This window comes from Olea europaea, unplaced genomic scaffold (assembly GCF_002742605.1).
Source record: "Olea europaea var. sylvestris unplaced genomic scaffold, O_europaea_v1 scaffold2142, whole genome shotgun sequence".
Lineage (NCBI taxonomy): Eukaryota > Viridiplantae > Streptophyta > Magnoliopsida > Lamiales > Oleaceae > Olea > Olea europaea.
The window spans coordinates 14,171-41,670 of NW_019239393.1; the positions used below are offsets into that span (position 1 = coordinate 14,171).

At 33.0% G+C, this 27,500-nt stretch overlaps 1 protein-coding gene across 5 annotated transcripts; it reads right to left on the bottom strand.

Annotated features, from left to right (window-relative positions):
* Positions 1-737: 737 nt before the first annotated feature.
* On the bottom strand, positions 738-27,484 carry LOC111380431 (MADS-box transcription factor 27-like). 5 transcript variants are annotated; one of them, XM_023003995.1, is made up of 9 exons: positions 24,964-24,990; positions 24,646-24,847; positions 7,616-7,694; positions 2,550-2,611; positions 2,094-2,193; positions 1,829-1,870; positions 1,609-1,692; positions 1,355-1,506; positions 738-1,071 (listed from the first exon to the last, which is right to left on the bottom strand). In XM_023003995.1, the coding sequence occupies exons 2-9, from the start codon at positions 24,825-24,827 to the stop codon at positions 1,068-1,070; spliced, it is 705 nt and encodes a 234-aa protein (XP_022859763.1). In that variant the 5' UTR covers positions 24,828-24,847; positions 24,964-24,990; the 3' UTR covers positions 738-1,067. The 5 variants fall into 5 exon arrangements, with proteins under 5 accessions (XP_022859763.1, XP_022859766.1, XP_022859767.1 ...); XM_023003998.1 differs by lacking the exon at positions 24,964-24,990 and having other exon boundaries at positions 24,646-24,703; positions 24,778-24,948; XM_023003999.1 differs by lacking the exons at positions 24,646-24,847; positions 24,964-24,990 and adding an exon at positions 27,412-27,484.
* Positions 27,485-27,500: the final 16 nt, after the last annotated feature.

Consider the following 27,500-nt stretch of genomic DNA (forward strand, 5'->3'; position numbering starts at 1 on the left):
TTGCCTTTGAATAAATTTAAAAACTGCTTGAAAATGCTAAACATCATCTTGAAAGGTGATGAGGTTTAGAAATGATCACGCAGTATTGATTCTTTAAATATATACTAACTTTGTTCTTTGGTTTTGTGCAGCTAAATAAGAGCAAATGAAACTACTGGATATCTAGACACTAGAAATTACCAAGAATAGTTCGACAAGGGGGAGATTGTTGAATGGGCTGTCTCACTATACTTGGGTCAGAGTGTGGGCCTGGGTCTTCTGGAGTCCATTGGCTATTTTTTAAAGAAATCGTGTTCCCTTATAAACATGTTTTTGGCTCCTCTTTGAAGAATTGATCTTGGTCTTACATGTGGCCATCTCACAAACGTTGATAAGTGACTGTTGATCTATCTCATATATAGTCTTATGCCTCTTCATTCTTCGGTNAAAAAAAAAAAAAAAAAAAAAAAAAACATGTTTGAGTTTTTCTAAAAATTTACTTTAGTACAGAATAAATCTTCCTCTTTACTTGCACTACAATAAGCGCATCAACAGTGATACTGTCCAATCAAAAAAATAATTTTTTTTTTCAAGGCTAGACCAAATATGCTGACATCATAAAAGATATACCTCAATTGCATACTTGGTGTGCAGAGAATTGGAGTTGAACTATATATAAACTAGCAAGATCTGTTTTTCTTCATGAAATTGTCTAATTATATGTACCTTCGATCCTACCTATGTATATGTTCAGTTGATTAAACTGAAATTGAGAAACACGGTTGTAATTAATTCAGTCTCAATCTGTTGAACATTGTTCGACTATAAACAGAAAGCATTAGCTTTCTGGTATCATCCCACATAAGCCACCAGTCTCAATGATTAACGCGAATTATGCCTGCACTAATTTTATTTATGGGAGTACTGACTACCCATATATATGATAGTACAATTGTCCAAAGAAAATTCTATTCCTTTAAAGTCCAACTAATTGCAGAAACCCTTCTTTATCATATGTTAACATCTTCTGTTCCAATGTTGTCACAACTTCAGGTAGTTGTATTCTCGTGGATTGCCATCACTGACCGTTACCTGTTAAATCATAAGGAGGAAATTTTTTACGTTAGAGTGTTATATGAATATATAAGTCTTGTAGAGTAAATGGGTGTAAGAAATTAATGGAATATGTTATGTAGACTAGCATAATCGATAGTAATTCACTCAATACGTAAAATTCATGTTGGACTTGAACTTAATTTGTTTTATTTTATATGATACAATAGAAAACACATTACTGATTTAGGAAGAGGTATTGGTACTATTATCTGTGGTTAATTCGTGTTTGATTATTGTAATTTCGGCATGAAAAACATACCTCGGTTCTGATTCTCTTGCTGGTGTTTGAAGATTAGGCGTAGTCTGGCTTAGCTGAAGCTGGATGGGGACATGCAGTTCCCTAGTAAGGGTGAAACTATATGGAAGAAAGCCATTTTCATTTGCTGTACTTGGATCCCTCGTGCTATAAGCCTGAGTCACACCAGAGTTTAAGGGCATGCATGGTGAAATTCGAAAGCTGATGCCTGATGAAGTTTCAGAAAACTATACTGTATACATATATAATATTAATACCTTCTTATATAATTCCATGTTTTCTTGTTGAATGAGTTTTACCTTCTTATAGAGTTCAATATTCTCTTGATGGATGAGATTTCCCTGTGAATATATCCAGGAAGCATTTGAAAGAGAGAATTAATTTCATCCAACAATTAACAATCATTTTAATCAATTTCTGGTTCTTTTCCCTTTTTTGGGAGTAGATTTGTTACGCAATTCTGTTCTTTAGTCATACCTTTCTATTTAGTTCTTGAATCTCTTCTGTTAATATTTGTTCCTGTGAAGATAGAAGACCATTCATTCAGCAAAAGTTAATTAGAAAATGAGCTTTAGATATTTTTCGAATCATTGGAAAGGATACTAATAGTATTAGACAATACGATAATAAGAAATAAAAAAGACCTAAATTAATTATTATTTGTTCTAATTATATCAAATATTGTGTATCAAACATGCACTAATGAATAAGACTTCATATGAAATCAATAGGAATATCTGACCTTTTTCTTACGGACAACCCGCAAACTCATCTCCAGTTGGTTTTCCAATTTTTGTAGATCTTCAATGCCCAAGCCATTAAGTTCTTCTCCCATCAATTTCCTGCCTTATTAATCCTAAAGTTAATTCATGATCATGGTCTGCATAAATGGCCTATTTTGGTAACATAGACTGCCAAGTAGTACCGGACAATATGAAAGGAAAAAAATAAGCTCAATCCTATTGCACTGTTCAAACTTGTGCAATAGTGACTATCAAAGATGCTTTAACCATATATATTGTTAAAGGAATATTAAGCCGGAAGCTGCTCAAATTTTACCAGCCCTATTTCAAGTTATTCCCAGAAAAATGGAATTTAGTAATTATACTATTTTCACAATCTATGCCTCACTTTTTTCCCTACCAACAATCTATTGTTGAATGAATAGCTAAGTAGCATTTTGCAGTTAAGAATTTACCGGTGATTTTCTTGCAAATCCTGTAATTGTTGCCTTAAAATTGCTGCCTCCCTTTGCCAAAACTAGCAGTATAATTGCACAAATTCAGCATAAATGATGGAGGTGATTGAATAAAGTGAAATTAAACAGTGTTAATAAATAGATTTATGCATATACCTCCAAACCATTAATAAATGATTTGAGAAATTAATAAACTAGTAGTTACTCAAGTATTCCTCTCATAACTGAAAGGGGGATAAGATGGAATTCTTAAGTTCTTATGCTTGCCTAATACAGTGCATGACCTCAATTTTTATCTAACTTCTTATATAAAGGGGAATGAGGCACTGCTGTGGATGCAACAGTAAATCAATCCTTCACATTTTGTTTATCGTCATCTGACAAATGTTCTTCTACACATCATGCCATCAGCATTAAAAATAATAATAATTTTAGTATATATAAACTGTCATAAGCAAAACAAAAAAAAAATGGAAAATCAACTCTCCGCACATGAGCATTAAAAATAAAAATAAAAAAAAACTCCGCACAATACGGAAAGATGGCAAACCATGTGCGAAGAGTTGGCAAACCCTCCTCACAGTGAGGAGCAAAATAAATAAATAAATAAATAAATAAATTTCCTCTCCACACAGTGCGAAGATATGCAAAACTATGTGCGGAGAGTTGGCATAATGACAAAACTATCCGCACAGTGCGGAGAGATTTTTTTTTTTTATTGATAATTTTTTCTTCTTTTTTTCTTTTATCTTTCCACTCTGCTTTCCCTACTTTCTTCATTCTTTACACAATATCTATTTTTTCCCTACTTTTCATGCAACACAACATCCATTTATTCTCACTTACAATCCCATTTCTTTTTCTCTCAAACTCCTCTCTCTCATCCAAATTGTAAAATTTTTGCTCAATTCACATTTTATCTCAGAACATGCCATGTATTGATAGTTTTGTCTGTGGCAGATGAAGTAGTGGATCTTCGAGTCTCTCAATCCAAAAAGAGGTTTTGACCTAATTTTTTTAAAACTTTTACGGTTTCATAGTAGAAGAAGTCTTGTGCTGGATGTTTGGTTTTCATTGATGATTATATACTTAAAATTTTGAGAATTTTATCATGCTCTTCTTGTAGTTTTCGTAATAAATTTTCTGAATGTTAAGCTTGAGTTTTTGACTTTTTACAGCTCGGTGGTTGCTAGATGGATATTCCTCTCGAAGATGGTTTTTGACCATGGATTCTTAAAAAAGGTATCCAAGTTAGTTTTTCATCTTTTACCTTAAATTTTAAAAGATTGTTTTATCTATTTTCCGCTTGTATAAAATACAGATCATAATGAATAGAGATCATAATGTATGTGTTTACTATTTTCCTCATTTAATCTATTTTATTTAGTGAGCAATGCTTTTCATTTGTTAGGATGACTTTAAAATGTGAAAGTCACCGGGAAATACACTTAAGCCGACTGACTTGGTGCACAAATTTGGCTTTGATGTAGTCAGGTATTTCTTTCTCAAGGAGGTGAAATTATTCGGTAGTGATAAGGACTACTCAGATGACCGTTTTATTAATATTATTAATGCACATCTTTTGAAATTGGTATTTTTTTCTCGACCCAATTGCATTTCGAATTCATATCTGTTTAGATTCTTGAATCCATGAAATATTTTTTAAATTCTTTATATATCAGCATTTGTAGTTGATGAACAAGGGCAAATTGAGTTGGGTATTGTTCTTATTTATGTAATGAGACTAAAACTTGTGCTCTTATTTACTTGTTTGCGATAAAACAACTATCTATATGCACCTAAAAGAAGTTAATAGTAAAAATTCAGTTTTCTTATGAGCTAAATTATGACTAATGTAATTTTTCCGTTTTTAATAATAGATTTCTTATATACTTTGGGCTTTTCTTTTTTTTCTCTTGCTATTTTTTAATTGTTTTTTAATCTTTCTTATCCTATTCTTTTAATTTTTGTTTTCCTTTTTTTTTTTAGTACTTTTACCTACAAGATTTTCTACTTTTATTTATCTAAGGTTTACTGTAGTCCTTCATTTGGGAGACGAGATATTTTTACTCTTGAGAATTTATTTATTTTTGTAGATGAATGGATGAACACCTCTACTAGAATAGCTTTCACATCACACGCCTTATATTTTAGAGTTACAAAGGTATATTCTGTAAATTGTATTTTCTTAATCATCTGCAATGCCTTTAAGTTTCTTGTTATGGGTAAATATCAGGTTTTTCATCCATATATCAATGGAGTACTTGTTTACTTTCTAGACTGACTATATGCTTTATGAGGAATATGGAAGAGTTGCATCAATGCAATTAAAAAATTTTGCTTCTCAATGCAAGCATGCTGAACAATTAACGGTTAGTTAAATTTACATTGCTATTCTGATATCAAGTATTAGCAAAGATGGGTTACTGCAATTAGTAAATGGAAGATGAAAGTTGTGTGATTTTTTGTTTCGATGTACCTTATTATTTCATTGAATTGCTATCGGTATCTATAGCAATTTTTTCAATTAAAAGTATAAAGAAGTGAACAAAAAAATGAGTAAATGGAATACTAAATGAAGTAAACTTAATATTTAATGTTGTGCAAAGTGGATGCTTCTATTTCATTTTCTTGTCCACGTGCGTTATGCTTCTTGTTTAATTCAATTATTATAAGAATTCCTTTCTCCATGGAGATTTGATTATTTAAGTTAATGTGTGTCTTTACAATGTTTTACTATGAATGAGTGACATATAAAATAATTGCCTCCTGAAATTACCTTTTCATTGTCGAATATGATGACAGTGTTGAATAAGTTGTTGCAATAATTGAGTAAAAAGTTCCAGCATCCGCATTTATACAACTTTTTTACAAACATATCTCATACATACTTCCATGCAACTAACTTGCAACTGAAAACTAATCTACCAAAAGGATTTTTCATATATCATTGGATTCATCCCCACACAACCAACTTCCAATTGAGTAAAAATTATATTATACCACTTGTTTCATTTTCAAGTTTGTTGATTGTGATGATTTCTTGCAAGCTGTAGTTTTTGATTGATTGAGTTTGACCTTTTTGCAAATTTTGCTAAAAATCATTGGACCAATCAGTGTTTAACTCGAATTAATATTCCTATAATCTACGTGCAGTTGATGATCCCGTTGTTTAGAATTTCTTTTGTGATGCATCTCATGAAAATTTAATAGAGAAAACGGGTCCATTGTTTAGAAAGTTGATGAGTTGCACAGGAACGATTGTTGAATTGAATAGAAAAATGTATGCAAACCTCCAATATTTTCCTTGACTTGGTGCAAGTGTTTTTTTGTTAATATCTTAAGAATTCCATACTACTCATATAGTTCAGACATAATGACATTACTAATAGATTCGGCCTTTTTCACATACTTACCTAAACTAATCAAACACATACACTAGATAGTTTTTTATTTTTGGCTTAGAAGATAGTGATTTTTGAGACAGTATGAGCATTCTTCACTTTAGGTTTATTTAAGTTTATTTAACTAACTACAACCATAAGTGTATGCATGGGGATTTTATAGATAGAAAGCAATAATATGCTCTCAAGACTCTTGAATAATGCAATAAATCTTCAACATTTTTTTAACATCCACAATTTCTACACTAACAAAAACACAATAAATACAACATTCGTGCAACGCACGTGACAATGATTAGTCATATATAAAACTGTGTTAACCCCTCCACGGAGTTAGTGTTAGCAACTGCATTAGACCCTTCAAATATCGTTTTCCTTATTTCTACTTCGATTCAGTTCTTAGTATTACAATATATACTGCTTGTCCAAGACAAACAAACTACCTTGTATTGGAATTATGTTAAATTTGACAGGATTTTGTACACATACATATATTAGTTTGTAGCTTGAGTGCCAGACTTTTGGTTCTCAATTACAGATCATGCTTTTAATTTATGATTCATGAAATTAAAGGAAAGTTAACCTCATAGGTATTTAAAATCTCGAATCCACAATGGTTAACGCTACTATAATTTGTTGTGCCTACAAAACTTAAAATGTTTAACTTATCGACCTAAAAGATTAGGAAATGTGTGACAATGTTGAGGAAATTAGGAGAAGGTAATCTTGCTGCGATTGGTAGGTGAACAAGTGAAGGTATTCTTGCTGTTCGTAACATAATTCCATTAGAAGATAGTTCGTTACCCTTAGACGAGCTTTATGTTGTGGGGTTGAAACTTTAAGAGCACATTCGGCCTTACTTCTTCTACAATAGAAGCTCATACTATCAAAAAATAAAAAAATAAAAATAAAAATGCTCATTATATATTTGGTTATGATAAGCATTTTTAGGTAAGAAAATAAATACCATATGACTGTTTTATGATATGTTTTGGACTTTTATACTTGTATACCACAGAAAATTTCACTTTAACGGCGAAATTTTTTGCCTTGAAAAATATTTTGATTATCATTTTTTGACAAAATAACTCTAAAATGACTTTTTACGACAAAATTCTGTGTCTTTAAAAGGGAAATTTATGGTACAAAACTCTAGTGTGAGGAGAGCTCCTATTAAAATCTGAAGAAAATTTGATAACTCAAGTTTTTCTTGCCAATGAATTAATGTTGCATGAGTTCCATATATTTCTGCCCAGTCTTTTCCTAACTTCTTTGGAAGATGGATTAAATGGTGTCGAACTAATAAAAATAACAATAAGAAACTAAAATCATCTAATTATAATGGCGGATCATATTCAATACTACATACCAAACATGCCCAATATGTATCTAAAATTCTAGATGCCACCTCATGTAAGGACTTTGTCGTATTAAAACCTATGTGCTAAAATCATGTATTACTAACATCTAGCTGAAACACATGGAAGACTACCAAAAGGTCATATTTCAACTTCCTATGGACATAGGTAAAATTTGAAAAATGCGATCAAAACTTTGTACAATTGTAGTTTTCTAAAATTAAAATTTGAAAATCATGTACGTGATATATAATTACGATGAACAAACAAGTTATAAAGCATGGCATGGTTTTATTGCTCTTACCTTGACCTCAGAAGCTGGATTGAGCAGCTGATGGCGTTCCTCTTTTGCTTTACTGTATCGCTCAATGACTGATTTCATGCTGAAAAGAATTCCAAACAAAGATCGTGATCTCATGTAATTTTACTGTTACACAAAAAAAATACAAAAATAAAAAAATCAGTGAAGTGATGTGATGTGATGTGATGTGATTTTTAGAACAAAGAAAATGCCCCTTCCTTTATCAAATGAAGAGCACCAAATGTTGAGAAGGTTTTATGAACCACCATGTGTTTATTCATGGTGTGAGTATCATTATATAGAATCTGTACAACAATGAATATGGCAAGAATATTTGCAAACAAGGTAGCATATAAATTACAATCTATTTCCTATATTTAAAAGATTGTCCAGGATCATGAAGGGAGGATCTTCGAGATCTTTCCATAATCGTAATACCCCCCGCAAGCCTAGCGTATTAGAATCATGGACGCATAGCTTAGAACGTAAGAAGATGAAGGTAGGTCGATCGAGACTCTTGGTGAATATGTCCGCAAGTTGTAGCTGAGTTGGGACATATTGAATCTTGAGTTCTCCGGAGGCCACCATTTTCCTCACAAAATGATAGTCTAAATCAATGCGCTCGGAGCGTTTATGAGAGACTGGATTAACGGAGAGAAAAATTGAACTTTGATTATCACAAAGTATGACCGGAGGAGACAAAGTAGAGGCACAAAGATCTTGAAGGAGATGTCGTAGCCATTTAACCTCGGAGGCTATGAATGCTAAAGCCCTATATTCAGATTCACAGCTAAAGCATGAAACTGTCGGCTGCTTCTTAGAGCTCCAAGACACTAGAGTGTCATCAAAATAGATTGCATAACCAGAAACTGAACGACGTGTGTCAAGACAGCCAGCCCAATCGGCATCTGAATAAGCAAGGAGTTCCCGAGAAGAAGATAGAGTGAAGGATAAGCCAAATCGAAGAGTTCCCTTGATATATCGTAGTATCCTTTTTACTGCCAGAAAATGAGAGATAGAAGGCTTGTGCATGAACTGGCTGACAACACTTACAGCATGAGTGAAATCCGGTCGAGTGATGGTAAGATATTGGAGAGCTCCCACAAGTGACTGAAAGAGATGTGGATCATCAAAATCAGGGCCCGTGGTGGAAAAACACTGAGCGACTACCATGGGAGTGCAGATCGGTTTAGAGTCAACTAAATGGGCACGCTATAGGATTTCAAGAGCATACTTGGTTTGGCTAAGAAAAAGACCAATAGAAGTGTGATGGGCTTCTAAGCCCAAGAAATAATTCAGAGATCCAAGGTCTGTAGTGGAAAATTCACTAGTCAACCTACAAATAAAGTCATCAAGGACTGCCGTGTTGTTGCCAGTTACCACAGTGTCATCAACATAGAGTAATAGATAAATTAAGTCAGATCGGTTTAGAGTCAACTAAATGGGCACGCTATAGGATTTCAAGAGCATACTTGGTTTGGCTAAGAAAAAGACCAATAGAAGTGCGATGGGCTTCCAAGCCCAAGAAATAATTCAGAGATCCAAGGTCTGTAGTGGAAAATTCACTAGTCAACCTACAAATAAAGTCATCAAGGACTGCCGTGTTGTTGCCAGTTACCACAGTGTCATCAACATAGAGTAATAGATAAATTAAGTCAACACCCTTAGAGAGAACAAATAAGGGTGAGTCATCTTAACTACAAATGAAGCCAATGGCCAAGAGAAAGGTGCTGAAGCGATGAAACCAAGCTCATGGAGCTTGTTTGAGACCATAGAGAGCCCGACGAAGGCGGCAAACATATGAGGGATGTTTAGAATCAACATAACCAGGTGTCTAATCCATGTAAACTTCTTCCTGCAAGAAACCATTAAGAAACACATTCTTAACATCAAGTTGCCGAAGAGGCCAATTATGAGAGACGGCCAAAGATAAAACAACCCGGACAGTGGAAGCTTTGACAACAGGACTAAAGGTATCGATGAAGTCAAGACCCGAATGTTGTGTATAGCCCTTTGCAACCAAGCGGGCTTTAAGGTGGTTGACACTGCCATTCGATAGATATTTGACACGGAAAACCCATTTAGAGCCCACAACATTTGCATTGGGCGGTTTAGGTACCAAATCCCATGTATGACTTTTATGAAGGGCCTGAATTTCTTCATCCATGGCTGCAATTCATCCAGAATGTTTGGCAGCGGATTTGAAGCCTTTAGGTTCGCGCATGGTGAGAAGAGATTCAAGGAGGCTAGAGTAAGGAACTATGCACACATGAGACCAATGGATAGGCTTGAAAATGCCAAATTTTGCACGAGTTTGCATTGGATGGGTGCCAAGTGGAGGAGGCTGGCCTGAGCATACTTCAATAATGGGTGCTGGACTGTCGGAGTCATGAGAGGGACCCGGCACTGTGTGAACAATAGGTACGTCATCTGCAGCCTGCAAAATAGACATAGGCACAAGACTAGTAGATGCATCGGTTAAATAAGAATTACAAGGAGGTGGTAGGGGATCGGGTTAAGTCGATGATGAGGCCTCTAGGACAGTAGCGGGCTCAAGAAATGCACTAACGGGAGAATGAGACATGGGTGAAGGGCAGGGAGTTCCCTTAAAAGGGTAAATAAGTTCATCAAAAATTGCATACCTGGAGATAAAAACGCGATTAGTGGAATGATCAAGACAGTGATAACCATTATGAGACATACTATAGCCAAGAAAAACACAAGGACGACTTCAAGGTGCTAACTTGTGAGAGGCATAATCATGTAATTATGGAAATACAAGGCAACCAAAAGAATGAAAATTAGAGTAAACGGAAGGCTTACCAAACAACAACTCAAAAGGAGACAAGCCAGCAAGAGTGGGCGTTGGCAACCGATTGATGATGAAAGTGGCCGTGCTAAAGGCATCAACCCAAAATTTAAGATGGACATGTGCGTGAAAGAGCATTGCTAGACTAGTTTCTGTTAGATGACGATGTTTACGCTCAGCTCGACCATTATAGGCTGGTGTATAAGGGCAAGACATTTGATTATGGATGCCACAGTTGGAAAGGTGATCTCGAAAAAGATGATTTGTAAATTCTGTGCCTCCGTCACTTCGGAATGCTTTGATTTTAACGGAAAATTGATTTTTCACAAATTTTTGAAATTGAAGAAAAGTGTGATAAAATTCAGATTTTAACTTCAAAGGATAAAACCACGTGAATCATGAATAATCATCAATAAAAATGACATAATATTTGTAACCCATATTGGAGAAAACAAGGGATGGACCCCATAAATCACAATGAATAAGATTCAAAATATTAGGAGACCGTTTTTTATTTTGTTGGAATGGAAGTCTATGACTTTTTGCAAGTTGGCAACTAGAGCAGATAGTGGGAGTAGGAAGCAAAGAAGTCACACATAATTGACGATTTTTATTCAATAGAGAAAAAATAGAGTGAGATACATGGCCTAATCAAGTATGCCAAACATCAAATGAGGCTCGAGGACAATTATGTGAGAGTACAGATATTAAAGATTGTTGTCCGATCAAAGAGTGATGTCCACACTTGAGCACATAGAGTTCGTTCTCACGTCGCTCGGTTGCCGTACCTTTCTTGTCACTTGGTTCTGTATAACAAATTGATCATTAGTGAATGTGATAGAGAAAGGAAAATCAGCAGTAACTTTACTAATGGAAATCAGATTTTTGGTTAAGCCGGGCACAACTAGAACATCTTGTAAATTAAGAGAAGATATAAGAGAGGCAGTACCAATGTGAGAAATGGGAAGAAAGGCACCATTACCGACAATAACACGATCATTACCAGTGTACTTGTCAGACTTGTGCAGCTGAGAAACATCATTAGTCATGTGTGCAATAGCACCAGTGTCAGTGTACCAATCGGACTCTAGATTCTCGTTGAGAGAGCATGAGGTAAAAGCCTCCACATGATTAGCATTATTGGAAGACTGAGGGTAGCGGTCATGACAAAATGTGGCGTAATGCCCTTCCTCACAGCAGATTTGACAGCGAATAGGGCGACTACATTGATAACGGTCGCTACCATTGGCACGACCCCTGTGAAGAGAACGACCACCTCCACGACAAGAACGATTTCCATGAGAGGCAGTAAAGGCGACTGAAGTATGATCTGTGGAGGATATCTCTAAAGATTTGACAAGATTTTCATAACTCTCCGCCATGGGAACAATATTAGTAAAAGATGGAAGAGGTGAGACTAATAATTGTGTGGTAGAAAAAGTGGAGAAAGCAGAGCCAAGTCCTCGCAAAAACCAGTGTATTCTGTCTAAATCATCCACTGGCCAACCCATGGCAGCGAGTTGGTCACAAACAAATTTGAACTTGCGAGAATATTCAACCACAGTCCGAGCATCTTTCTTCATGTGCTGCAATTCATCCTTCCAGCTCCCAGGATTTGGAACAGTGGCTGAAGGTGGTCTCCAAAGTGGACCATACTTCATGTGAGGTGCTTAATCCAACAACAGTAGATAGAGCTTCTTCAGTTAACAAAGCAAGGAGAAGGCTGAGAACAAGCTGATCGGTTTGCTGCCATTCAACAAATTTGGGATTTATTGTGGCAGTTTCACCAAAACCGACAGTGGCGAGAGGAGATTTGAGAGAGCCATCAACATAGCCGAGAAGGTTTTGGCACTGCAACAATGGCAGCACTTGACTGCGTCAAGGAAGGTAGTTCGAGGAGGACAGCTTGACGGTTAGGAGATGTACCATAGTATTGAAAGACAGAGAAAGAGATGGGTTGACGAAGGCCATTTGGGTCAATGGATGCAAATCCTATAGAAGCTCTGATACCATGAGAAAGTTTTATGAACCACCGAGTGTTTATTCATTGTGTGAGTATCATTATATAGAATTTGTACAGCAATGAATATGGCAAGAATATTTGCATGCAAGGTAGCATATAAATTACAATCTATTTCCTATATTTAAAAGATTGTCCAGGATCATGAGGGGAGGATCTTCGGGATCTTTCCATAATCGTAATACTATAGCAAAAATATACACTGCATCAGTTTTTTTTATCCATTATTACTAGTGAAATGTTACAGATATATTTGTACAATTTGATAATACAGTAACCAAAATGAAGTGGCATACACCTTGACAAACAACTTCTTCATACTGAGTATTAAACCACTCCAACCAAAAATAAGAAACTTAAACTGTCACTTTGATCACATTCATATTTGATCAAATGTTTGATATGTAAAATCTAATGACAAAATTGAAGCACTAAGACATTTTTGGGAGCTCATATTATATTTAACGACTTTTCTAAAATTTTAAACTTTTTAAACTGTTAGAGAGACAAGAATTGCACATATTATTAATCAATTAGATCAAAAAGAAAATCTTCTGAGTATATATGGCTAAACTTAAAAGTAAGTTGAACTTATATTTGGATAGAATTTTGTTTCCAATCACAGTTGGATGTATAAGGTTACTTCTTTTCTTCTTACAAGTGAGAGAAGTTAGTCCTTCAATCATATAAAATGTATAAAAGATGTTTCTCCGTAGAAGATATCTTGAGAATCTAAAAAAATTCAAACAAAGGGATGATTTTTCATTATAATTATAAGGAAATTTTACGATGGCAGAGTTATTAGAGGTAATTAGTTTTGCATTTCTTCATTCCAATGTTAGAAGTACAACCTTATATCCCTCTGTCACCACCTATACTTTCTTCTTCATTTTTCAATATAGTATTTCAAACTGTTGGAAGAAAACGGGTCAACCATGTGGACTGACCCGACTCGATTTGCATGGAAATGAGTTTTGGAGAGAGGAGTTAAAAAAATTGAATTTAAAAGTTAACCTCCCCACCTCCAATAACTCCCATCAACTTCCATTATTCATCCTTCAAAAGAAAGAAAGAACAAAAAAAAAAAAAAATTGGATTTTATTCGTGAGGTAAAAAGAAATAAGGGTGAAGGCTTGATTTTTGAAAGATAACATCTCAAATTGGTTTCTTAGATTGTGGTTATCTAATTCCTTCCATTGTGATCGAATTTCTAACCAAAAGGCGAGTACAAGATGGTGTGGAAAGCAAACGAATCAAAGGCAAGTAATTTAACCTCGATTTTGTGATTTCAAATAAGTATCACTACTTGGAACTTGGTTATAAGCACGTTTTACATTGGTGTCAGAGCCTAAGTAAGTTATTTTCTTGTTTAAACACATGCTGAAAATTTCATAGAATGATTGAAATGCATGAATTTTGGTTTTTCTTTCAAAGCTTGAATGTCGTTAATGGCAACTTTTTATGTACTTCATATTAATTCATGAAATTTATATTGTATGTTTATGATATTATGGAGAACATATCTAGAAAATTTCATGTTATTCGGCTTTGTATTTTGGGAGGAAAATTGAACCCTAGTTGAGAAAATCGAAACTTCATCGTATGATAATTTCTTGCATGTTAAGTTCCATGCTGCCTATTTTATATGGTTGGATAGATCTTCTCGAGACATTTCCAAAGATATAAAGAACATAAATTTTGACATTAAATTGAAGAAGTTATAGCCTTCCAAAGTTTCATCAAAAATATGAAAAAAAAAATTGTCTTCTTGGGACGATGAACTACTAACCGGAAAAAAAAAATAAAAATAAAAACTGAAACTGTTGCTGTGGAGTGGGATTCATAATTTTGAAAATTGCATGTTGGTCCCCTCAATTATTGTAGATGCAATTTGAAAAATTTCATGTTAGTCCCCATACTTTTAAATATTTCCAAATGCAATTGGAAAAATTGCATGGTACAGGAAGGTAGTTCGAGGAGGACAGCTTGACGGTTAGGAGATGTACCATAGTATTGAAAGACAGAGAAAGAGATGGGTTGACGAAGGCCATTTGGGTCAATGGATGCAAATCCTATAGAAGCTCTGATACCATGAGAAAGTTTTATGAACCACCGAGTGTTTATTCATTGTGTGAGTATCATTATATAGAATTTGTACAGCAATGAATATGGCAAGAATATTTGCATGCAAGGTAGCATATAAATTACAATCTATTTCCTATATTTAAAAGATTGTCCAGGATCATGAGGGGAGGATCTTCGGGATCTTTCCATAATCGTAATACTATAGCAAAAATATACACTGCATCAGTTTTTTTTATCCATTATTACTAGTGAAATGTTACAGATATATTTGTACAATTTGATAATACAGTAACCAAAATGAAGTGGCATACACCTTGACAAACAACTTCTTCATACTGAGTATTAAACCACTCCAACCAAAAATAAGAAACTTAAACTGTCACTTTGATCACATTCATATTTGATCAAATGTTTGATATGTAAAATCTAATGACAAAATTGAAGCACTAAGACATTTTTGGGAGCTCATATTATATTTAACGACTTTTCTAAAATTTTAAACTTTTTAAACTGTTAGAGAGACAAGAATTGCACATATTATTAATCAATTAGATCAAAAAGAAAATCTTCTGAGTATATATGGCTAAACTTAAAAGTAAGTTGAACTTATATTTGGATAGAATTTTGTTTCCAATCACAGTTGGATGTATAAGGTTACTTCTTTTCTTCTTACAAGTGAGAGAAGTTAGTCCTTCAATCATATAAAATGTATAAAAGATGTTTCTCCGTAGAAGATATCTTGAGAATCTAAAAAAATTCAAACAAAGGGATGATTTTTCATTATAATTATAAGGAAATTTTACGATGGCAGAGTTATTAGAGGTAATTAGTTTTGCATTTCTTCATTCCAATGTTAGAAGTACAACCTTATATCCCTCTGTCACCACCTATACTTTCTTCTTCATTTTTCAATATAGTATTTCAAACTGTTGGAAGAAAACGGGTCAACCATGTGGACTGACCCGACTCGATTTGCATGGAAATGAGTTTTGGAGAGAGGAGTTAAAAAAATTGAATTTAAAAGTTAACCTCCCCACCTCCAATAACTCCCATCAACTTCCATTATTCATCCTTCAAAAGAAAGAAAGAACAAAAAAAAAAAAAAATTGGATTTTATTCGTGAGGTAAAAAGAAATAAGGGTGAAGGCTTGATTTTTGAAAGATAACATCTCAAATTGGTTTCTTAGATTGTGGTTATCTAATTCCTTCCATTGTGATCGAATTTCTAACCAAAAGGCGAGTACAAGATGGTGTGGAAAGCAAACGAATCAAAGGCAAGTAATTTAACCTCGATTTTGTGATTTCAAATAAGTATCACTACTTGGAACTTGGTTATAAGCACGTTTTACATTGGTGTCAGAGCCTAAGTAAGTTATTTTCTTGTTTAAACACATGCTGAAAATTTCATAGAATGATTGAAATGCATGAATTTTGGTTTTTCTTTCAAAGCTTGAATGTCGTTAATGGCAACTTTTTATGTACTTCATATTAATTCATGAAATTTATATTGTATGTTTATGATATTATGGAGAACATATCTAGAAAATTTCATGTTATTCGGCTTTGTATTTTGGGAGGAAAATTGAACCCTAGTTGAGAAAATCGAAACTTCATCGTATGATAATTTCTTGCATGTTAAGTTCCATGCTGCCTATTTTATATGGTTGGATAGATCTTCTCGAGACATTTCCAAAGATATAAAGAACATAAATTTTGACATTAAATTGAAGAAGTTATAGCCTTCCAAAGTTTCATCAAAAATATGAAAAAAAAAATTGTCTTCTTGGGACGATGAACTACTAACCGGAAAAAAAAAATAAAAATAAAAACTGAAACTGTTGCTGTGGAGTGGGATTCATAATTTTGAAAATTGCATGTTGGTTCCCTCAATTATTGTAGATGCAATTTGAAAAATTTCATGTTAGTCCCCATACTTTTAAATATTTCCAAATGCAATTGGAAAAATTGCATGGTAGTCCCCACACTTTTGAATGATTATTATTTCAAACGCAATTTGAGAAATTGCAAGTTAGTCCTCACACTTTTGAATGTTTTCAAATGTAATTTGAAAATTTGCATGTTGGTCCCAAAACTATTTTTGGATGTTGTTTATTCCAATACTAATTTGAAAAGTTATATATTGGTCCCAAAATTATTTTCTTTTGGAAATTCATTATTCAGGAAATTGATTATTCGATATTCAATTTAAAAGATTATAAATTGGTCATGCATATGAGGATGCATGCGAGACCCGACTTCAATTCTGAAAATTACAAAATTGGTCCTTCAAATATTCTTGATTTTTGTGTGCAATTAAAATTAATTTTCAGATGATCAAAAATATTTTTTTTAGACTCAATTAAATTCTGAAAATTTTTATAAAGGTAAAGAATATTTGTTAAGTGGTATTTGCTCAATGGGAGTTATTTTTTTTAAGTGTTTCATTTTTCTTTTGAAATGAAAAATACTCCGAATGTATTTAAAATACCACATTTTATATACGTTCATGAGTTGTGTGAGTCTTGATTAGATTATGTGATCCATTGTGATTTGTTTCGAATTTTGTGTATATATTATTGCATCTATGCACATTTATAGCATCCTTAGAGGGAATGCTAAAGAAACAAGGGTTATGGAACTTGTAAAAGGCTACGTGCTTACTATAATTAAAAATAATAATAATAATAAATGGATCTGAAACATAACCTAGTGGAATACGTGAATATTTTTGGGGGCATTTTTTGGTGATAAGTGGAATATGAAAATTCTGATATCACTTCCCATTTGTTGAGATTGTGTTGCAATAGATATCAAAGCGTGGTTGACAATCATGATATATGTCATAATTGCATATTATGAAATTATATTATTAGATAAATGTGCATATTTATTGAAATGCATGATATCCATTAACTCGTGTATTTTATAAATGCTAAGTTCAATTGAATTAGTGAGATTCTTACTTTGACTTATTGATTGTCAGTTGAGTAACAGTTCGATGATTGGAAGATTTAGAGAAAATCTCACCAATAACTATCTGATTCACCAACTAAGTGGGGGTTCTCAAGTTGGAAGAATTAATGCAATTCTCACTTAGAACCCGTGGAATTTTACATTATTAAATTAAGTTTATGATAGTGAAATAATAAGATTGCGGACGATGATTGGGAACATAGTGAACTTTCGACTCTGTGCCTAACGTTGAACTATCGTAGATGTTAATTTACGTTAATGCAAAATTAAATATGTGCATAAATGGGCATTGATTAAGAATAACATGTCTCTAAATCTGATAGATCATGGCATCAAAATCTATAAAAGTTAACCTTAATAAAGGTGATAAACTAAATGCAATAACATTTGTCATGATAAGATTTTAAATGGACTAAAAGGACATAATACTTTAGAGAGAATCAACCACGTAATAGAAGACCTTATAGAGGTCATACTACTCTAGAGAATAAAGATTGGAATCGAACTTAGTCGAGTACGGAAAAATGTGAATTTTAGTACTCGAGCATTTAGATTGTTAAGTTATGTTATAAATAATCTTTTTTCTCAAATGTGACTTAGTTGGTGGTTAGCATGGTGTTAACATTTTCATTGGTCACATCAGTTTCAAATGAGTAGTAAGTTCAAATTAATCTCCTCTTAATATATGGAATTTTGAAAGTCATTGTGACTTACAAATTGAAGTGTCAATTTTTTTCTATTGATACTACCCACTATGTGAGTTAAAAGACGTGCAACTTGATGTTGCTAAGTCTCGAGGACATGCTTATGTAGCAATGTTCTAACTTGTATAAGACTTTGAATCTTAAGTATTGAATGAGCTAGAACAAATGCGGGATGGATATGAGAGACTGGTAAAGGGATCAAGAAGAACTTCAGATGGTAAGTAAATGAAAGTGGTTTTGGTAGAGGATCAATGTTATAAAAGGTTCAAGTGCTTCAACTGTATGGTTTGACACTTCATATGAGATCAAGAAGTATATTAGTCTATTGTCGAGTATTTGACTTGATACGAAATAGATATATACAAATAATGAAGATGGAGCGGAGGTTTATATGACTGATATTGCAACTTAGTGTTGCAAAGTAGAGAAACTGACCTCCTTCTTGATACTGAGATAGTATCAAAGACTCCACTAAATTTGATCTCAATTATTGTTCTTCTAAGAAGGGTCTCTTACTTGAACTTGTACGTGATATTTCTGTTCGTACTCACAGTGGTGATGTTTATTATGGTTCTGGATATTTGTGCAATGGTTTGAGGTTTTGAGTTGAGAAAATCATTCAAAGCTATAAGAGCTGAATTTCCATAGAATAAATCCATTCGAATTTCTTTGTGAGCCGTGATCAAGAGAGATAGAGATGGAACTTTACTTTTCATTACATTTATAGATGGATTCATGCACTTCATTTATGTGACCGATTTTCTTAAGTTGAAATATTGTATTGTTTTAGACTTTTATGAAGTCGAGTAGAAAAGCAGATTATGGAAGTGAAGATTTTAAGAATTGTTTGATAGCGTGAGTCTCTATCACGAGATATCAATTATCTATGTAATGAGAGGAACTCTTATTAGATTGACTATTCTTTAATATCCAATAATTATATGGTGTATTGGATTGAAAGAATGAAATATTGCTGAATATGATGACTGATGAGGTTCAAGATATGCAGTTCAAGATATGTAGTACAATTTACGTATTTGCTTTTGGAAAGAGCATTGGCTAACTACAACATATCAATTAATAGAGTTCTCTCAATAATTTTGGACACGTAAATAACCGAATATGGGTTATCATAGACTCTTAATGGATTATATACGTTCTCGATAACAACTGTAGGAACATGAGTCTATTGAGAACTAGATGTGTCTCGATAACATAATTGTAATCCAAAAAGGTACTTAAGTGAAATTTTGGATGGATATCGAGTTAAAAAAAGTGACTTTTGACATATTTTTCAGTAAGAGAGAAAAGATTGAAGAATATCGTTGAAATTGATATTATATGTATTGATGAATCACTTTTGAATATATAAGTGAATATAAACTTCTTATTCAAGTGGGAGTAATTTGTTTCTGAGTTGGCCCTATCTATCTGAGTGGGAGCCATCTAAGAACTATCTAATTTCAATGAAACTTGGTTTCGAGTTGGAGCTAAGAACCACTTAATATCAATGATTTTTTGTTCTGAGTGGGAGATATCTATCCGAGTGGGAACCTTCCAAGAATTATCTAATTTAATGATTCTTGATTTCGAGTTGGATCTAAGAGCTATTTAATGCCAATGATTCTTGGTTCAAAAAATCAGAAGATGAATTTTGAGAAAAGTGATGAAAGTATATATATGGAGTATAGAATTTCAACCTAATCTAGGATATGGTGAAAGTTCTATTCGGACATTATATTTACCGAGAACATTCAGGTCCTTGAAAGTTAAGTGGAAGACTAATGAGTTTCTGATAGATAAAGCTCATTTTTGAAAAATGTTATACTCAATGTGAGTATATTGAGTTAGATGATTTTTTTCATAACGATAAGATTCGCTTCTATGCATCAATGCTAGCCGTAATGGTATGTTTAGATTTAGAGTTACACCAAATTGACCTAGAAATTATATTTTTATTCTCAATTGAGAAATGATTAAAGATATCAACATGAATCGACTTTTAAATTTCATGTTAAAGGCTTTTTTTTTATTGTGATAACTATATATAGTTACATGCATGGTCTAATACAGTCAGCTTGATAGTCGTACTTGAGTTTTTAACAGAGTTAAATTTCGTACAAGAATTTTGTCATATGGGCGAAAATTACTGTATTTGTGAAAAGGTCTTATGGTAGGTTGTAATTCTAATATTATTATTGATGACATTTGATTGGCTAAGCATGATAAGGAGTGTATAGAGACCATTTTGAAATGATTGTCGTCAATTTTTGAGATAAAAACATGGATTTAGCAAATTGTATGATTTGTGCTAAGAATACTTTTCGTGTGTTCTTGCTCTATCATAAGAGTTTTATACTATAAATGCTCATGTGGAATTGTAACTGTGACCATATAAGTCTTCATAAATATCCAAAGATTTCATAAGTGCACAAAGAAATATCCAGAATACTATATCTAGTACGATTAAGAGTTAGGAGATAGAAGTCTACTATGATGTACTTGCCCTAACATTGGTCATGCCATGGATCTAATCAGTAAGTATCAATATTATCTTAGAAAATGTATGTGAGACCTGAAGGGTGTTCATGTGGAATTGTAACTGTGACCATATAAGTCTTCATAAATATCCAAAGATTTCATAAGTGCACAAAGAAATATCCAGAATACTATATCTAGTACGATTAAGAGTTAGGAGATAGAAGTCTACTATGATGTACTTGCCCTAACATTGGTCATGCCATGGATCTAATCAGTAAGTATCAATATTATCTTAGAAAATGTATGTGAGACCTGAAGGGTGCTACTATCAGTTATTCTATTTTGTTGTCAAACGAATAACTTGTGATTGGAATAGATATACAATTGTTGACTAAGAATGAGAGTTAGTCGAGCATAATTAGTTATTTGACTTATGCGCTTTTGCTACATAGAGTAGCAAGGTGCATATGTTGTAATGTATATCTTGGCAGCTAAAGAAATTGTTTGGTATGGATGTATTGAGCATCTAATTATACTGGTTGAGAATATGAGATCCATGATAGTTACGCAACTATCTTATATGTTAAGATCTCAAGTATTAAGATGGAACCAAATAATTTATGGTAATTCTGTGAGAGACATTAGCAAAGAAAGTGTCTTTGTGATATATCTACATAAATGATGATATGTAATCACCATACTCTGAAGATGTTTAGAGATATATTTGTTGATAATATGAAATCTCTAGAATTTCGTAGAATATGATACTTGGTGTATCAAACAAACTCTTGGTTGAGTTTTATGTGCCCATAGATGAACAATTTTGAGTTCATGTGTAATCTAATGTTGGGATTATGAGATAAGTGATTTGTATGCACATATAAAGTATGTCGAACGGGTTGAGATTTACTCACTCATGCGAGAAATCACCTCAGACGTTTTCAGATGTGTTGAGATGAGACAAAGTGATCATATTGTGTACATGATCTCGTCGCCTTGATAGTGATCATGTTATGTACGTGATCCAATTACCTTAATAAGGTATCAAGATGAAATTACAACAAGTAATTGAAATGGATTTTGCTATCCATTAAGTCAGATCGAGTTCTCGATTTGAGAATGCCAGAAGGAATGAATACAAGGAGAACTCAAGTTAGATATCGAGGAATATCTGAACTATGATTTGTACGATATATTTAATTTGTGAGATTAAGCACTAAGAAAGGGAGAAAACATCGTAACACATGTTTTATACCACATGTGCGTTAACGACCAATGAGAAATGAAAGAATTGATCACTGCTTCTTCATTGTATGAGTCTTTGAGGTACATTTGACTTCACTTAAATATACCCTTATGACTTTTGACTGTTTCTCAAAATTTTATTTCAGTATTGCTACTTTAGCATGTTGTCAATAACTATGATTGATTCAATTTGATGGGACATGTCTAGGAAAGCAGCTGACTTGAAATGAAAGGATTCAATTAGGAAAGGAAGACTATTTAACTAACACCTCAACTTGTATTCACCGATCGGACAATTGTGTTAATTATTTGAGTTTCATGACACAATTGTGAATACAATATAAATGAGAAAGTTGAGTATATTCTAAAATGAATTGAGGGGTCAAAAATACTCGAACTGGTGTTACAAAATATGTCTGGGGTATAGCGAGAAATATAATTCCTCTTCTAGAGTTGCTATATATCCCTAACATGTGTATAATGTTGTGTGCTCTTAAATTAACTTGCTGGTCGCATGATCCATTTACCTGTATGAACTTGGAGAAGTTGAAATTAATATAATTGATATTATATTAAAATCAGGTCAAGCTCATCATATGCGAGTGGGAGATGTTGGAAGAAAACGGGTCATCCATGTGGGTTGACCCGACCCAATTTGCATGGAAATGGTTTTTGGAGGGAGGAGTTAAAAAATTGAATTTAAAAGTTAACCTCCCCACCTTCAATAACTCCCATCAATTTCCATTATTCATCCTTTAAAAAAAAATCGGATTTTATTCATGAGGTAAAGAGAAATGAGGGTGAAGGCTTGATTTTTAGAAGATAACATCTCAAATTGGGTTCTTGGATTGTGGCTATCAAATTCCTTCCATTGTGATCGAATTTCTGACCAAGAGGCAGGTGCAAGATGGTGTGGAAAGCAAGCGAATCAAAAGCAAGTAATTCAACCTCGATTTTGTGATTTCAAGTAAGTATCACTACTTGAAACTTGGTTATAAGCATGCAAGCACGTTTTACACAAACCCAATCGGCTTATAAGCTAGTCTTAAATTTTCTCCATTTAAAAGGTTATGTAGCATTAATAGGGTTGGAAAAATCTAACATGCCTTGAAATACAAACAATATATTATAAACCTAGCTAGGGTTGTCATTTTGCAAGGTTCCAAATTATATAATTTTCATACTTAAATGGGAAAGGTTCCAAAAAATTATGAAAGTGTGGTTTAAGGGACCAAAAGTTCAAGTTTTAGGAAGTAACCAAAGAAGAAAATACAAATAAATTGCTAGATATACTATGGATTGATTTATTAAATTTAGAATTGAATTAAAAGTCAATGCCTTCAGAAAGAGTCTAGAATTACAACAGATCAATGTGCATGCTGAATTCTGAGGCGTTTCATTAGAAATGACCTTATTTTAACAAATTAACTGAAAAGATCAAGGAGATGAACTAGGTACTTTATTTTTCAATTACAAGAATTAATATCGGGATCATAGTGAAAATATAAATTGGTGTTCGTTAATTACATCACCATGTCACAAAGGATAAAGATGTACAAAATTATTAGCGATCATCATTTTCTCCAATTGCGTGTTTTTCCTTCAATTGAAAAGGGCAGATGGACAATCATATGCATCAAGTTATTAAATCAGGTGGACCAATTACCCTTTTTTTCCCTCTAATGTTAAAAATATATTTTTAGCCAATTTATTCAAACTTTTGTGGAAGTCAAAGTAAGTTTCTTCTGAAGTCGGCCTTATACCTTCAAAAAACCATGTCTAATGGACATTTATTTTTAAATATCATGAATTAATTGATATTTTGTGGATAACAGATACCACAAACACTTGCCAAGAATTTGAAAGAATTCTTTTAATTTTCTTTATTTATTAGAAGGAGATATTGCATTTGGCAAGCCTCATTTTGAGTATGTTCAAGACTTAGCTTGGGGTCTAACGACAGTTGAAGATTCGAGTTCAATGATTGCAAGCGTACGCAAGAAACCTTGTTGTGGTTAAGAGATTTAAATTTTCTTCTTGTGACATTGATGACACCTTAATGTTTACATATTTTGATAGCATTAAAAAATGAAGCAATTAGTTATAACAAATGCAAATGAAAAGAAATATCTCAACAAGACGCACTAATCAGAAAAGTAATGATTCACGTCTGCTTTACCAGGAATTGTATATGTGGATGGATGATCAGAAGAATAGGGATGTGAAAAAGGAATTGATTTTATAATGAAAATATAAATCAAGAAAATGAGATGGGGAAGAGAAATGACAGTTGTATAAGGTACTCACTTAGTTATTAATGAGGAGAGATTTATCTAATTCATGTATTGTGTTCATGAACTCACTAAACAGCTGATATTAAAAGGGAAAAAAAATTACAAAAGAAAATTATGATTCTGGAACAACAAGCTTAGGTTTTCTGTTAGCAAATTATTCATTTGAACTTTTTCTGCAATCCTGCAGAATTTATTCCCCATCTGTATGTTTGAATAAATAAATTTAATCATCTGAAGTCTGAATAACAAAATATATGAAGAAAATATCACACTTGTAATGAAATGCTTATCTTTATGCCATGCAAACAACATTAGAATTTCAAAAAACAAAGCAAAAGTACAAAAATCATATAATCTATAGTTTTAAATTCAATATCTAACAATTATATATGTTTATTATTCTTTTATTTATTTAATCTAACCTGGTGCTAGAAAATTCATATAGTTTGCCAGTGCTGGAGAAGATCATCAATCCAAGTTCTGCATCACAAAGAATTGCAAGCTCCTTAGCTTTCTTCAGCAACCCATTTCTCCTTTTAGAAAAAGTCACTTGCCTACTCGTCGAGTTATCGATTCGTTCAATCACAATCTTTCCCCTCCCCATCAAAGTTTCTAGGGTTTCTTCTGTCAAAAGAGCCAAACAGAAATTAACCCACCATTAGATCTTAAATCACAATTAGATCAAATCTGATTCAAGAAATATGAAAAAAAAAAAAAGGCTCAAATTTAATAAAGTTAACAATTTGAGAGTTTGTGGGATGCTAATCTTCACGTCAAAATCCAGCCCTTTTTGTAAGTGGATAAATATATGTCATTTTCTGAAAAATGGAAGAACTTGAGGACCAATCTGTAATTAAATAATTTATTATAAGATGATAGCTCAGTCACCTTATTAGTCAATGACACGTAGAGAATCTGACAGTCTCCTTAATATTTCTATAAAGGGAAAGAGAAATGTTATTCCTATTTAACAACTTTAAATCTTAAAACTGAAAATCAAACTTTTTTCTACGAGCAAACCAAGTTTGACTAATTTTGGGATTCTCATGTGAACTTCAACGAGAGAAAAATAGAAAAAGAAATTTTTTTTGCACGCTTTTATCGAGCTTCACCCAATTGAAAACAATCCGCGCTGCCGGGTGCACTCATCTGACCTTAGGACTTGGCCCCAAATGAGCATATTTATAAAATTAATTGATTATATAAGTATCGAGTTAGGAATGTCAAAATGTCGCAAGCTTTAAGCACGATCCAAGCTTGACCAGACCATGTGTCTACCCCTACGAGTCACCTTAAAGGCAGGGGACATGAAATTGTTTATACCTCTGGAAATCAGGTGGAATTGAAGAATTTACATTTCAATGAAGGTTGAATATTGACTAAGTCACTAAAGTAATATGTAGAAACCTAATTTGAAACTAACATGAAATTTATATTTTCACCCGTGTATTGAATGATTTAGGGCCCATTTGACTTGATATTTTTGAGGACCAATCTGTAATTAAATAATTTATTATAAGATGATAGCTCAGTCACCTTATTAGTCAATGACACGTAGAGAATCTGATAGTCTCCTTAATATTTCTATAAAGGGAAAGAGAAATGTTATTCCTATTTAACAACTTTAAATCTTAAAACTGACGATCAAACTTTTTTCTACGAGCAAACCGAGTTTGACTAATTTTGGGATTCTCATGTGAACTTCAACGAGAGAAAAATAGAAAAAGAAAATTTTTTGCTCGCTTTTATCGAGCTTCACCCAATTGAAAACAATCCGTGCTGCCGGGTGCACTCATCTGACCTTAGGACTTGGCCCCAAATGGACATATTTATAAAATTAATTGATTATATAAGTATCGAATTAGGAATGTCAAAATGTCTGTACAAGGCAAGCTTTAAGCACGATCCAAACTTGACCAGACCATGTGTCTACCCCTACGAGTCACCTTAAAGGCAGGTGACATCAAATTGTTTATACCTCTGGAAATCAGGTGGAATTGAAGAATTTACATTTCAATGAAGGTTGAATATTGACGACGTCACTAAAGTAATATGTAGAAAACGTAATTTGAAACTAACATGAAATTTATATTTTCACCCGTGTATTAAATGATTTAGGGCCCATTTGACTTGATATTCGAGAAGTCAAAGGGAGATTTTGATACTCAAAAATTGTTTTTTGAACTTATTAAATTAATTTTATAAAAGTATTTTTTTTTTATNTCGGCCTTATACCTTCAAAAAACCATGTCTAATGGACATTTATTTTTAAATATCATGAATTAATTGATATTTTGTGGATAACATATACCACAAACACTTGCCAAGAATTTGAAAGAATTCTTTTAATTTCCTTTATTTATTAGAAGGAGATATTGCATTTAGCAAGCCTCATTTTGAGTATGTTCAAGACTTAGCTTGGGGTCTAACGACAGTTGAAGATTCGAGTTCAATGATTGCAAGCGTACGTAAGAAACCTTATTGGGGTTAAGAGATTTAAATTTTCTTCTTGTGACATTGATGACACCTTAATGTTTACATATTTTGATAGCATTAAAAAATGAAGCAATTAGTTATAACAAATGCAAATGAAAAGAAATATCTCAACAAGACGCACTAATCAGAAAAGTAATGATTCACGTCTGCTTTACCAGGAATTGTATATGTGGATGGATGATCAGAAGAATAGGGATGTGAAAAAGGAATTGATTTTATAATGAAAATATAAATCAAGAAAATGAGATGGGGAAGAGAAATGACAGTTGTATAAGGTACTCACTTAGTTATTAATGAGGAGAGATTTATCTAATTCATGTATTGTGTTCATGAACTCACTAAACAGCTGATATTAAAAGGGAAAAAAAATTACAAAAGAAAATTATGATTCTGGAACAACAAGCTTAGGTTTTCTGTTAGCAAATTATTCATTTGAACTTTTTCTGCAATCCTGCAGAATTTATTCCCCATCTGTATGTTTGAATAAATAAATTTAATCATCTGAAGTCTGAATAACAAAATATATGAAGAAAATATCACACTTGTAATGAAATGCTTATCTTTATGCCATGCAAACAACATTAGAATTTCAAAAAACAAAGCAAAAGTACAAAAATCATATAATCTATAGTTTTAAATTCAATATCTAACAATTATATATGTTTATTATTCTTTTATTTATTTAATCTAACCTGGTGCTAGAAAATTCATATAGTTTGCCAGTGCTGGAGAAGATCATCAATCCAAGTTCTGCATCACAAAGAATTGCAAGCTCCTTAGC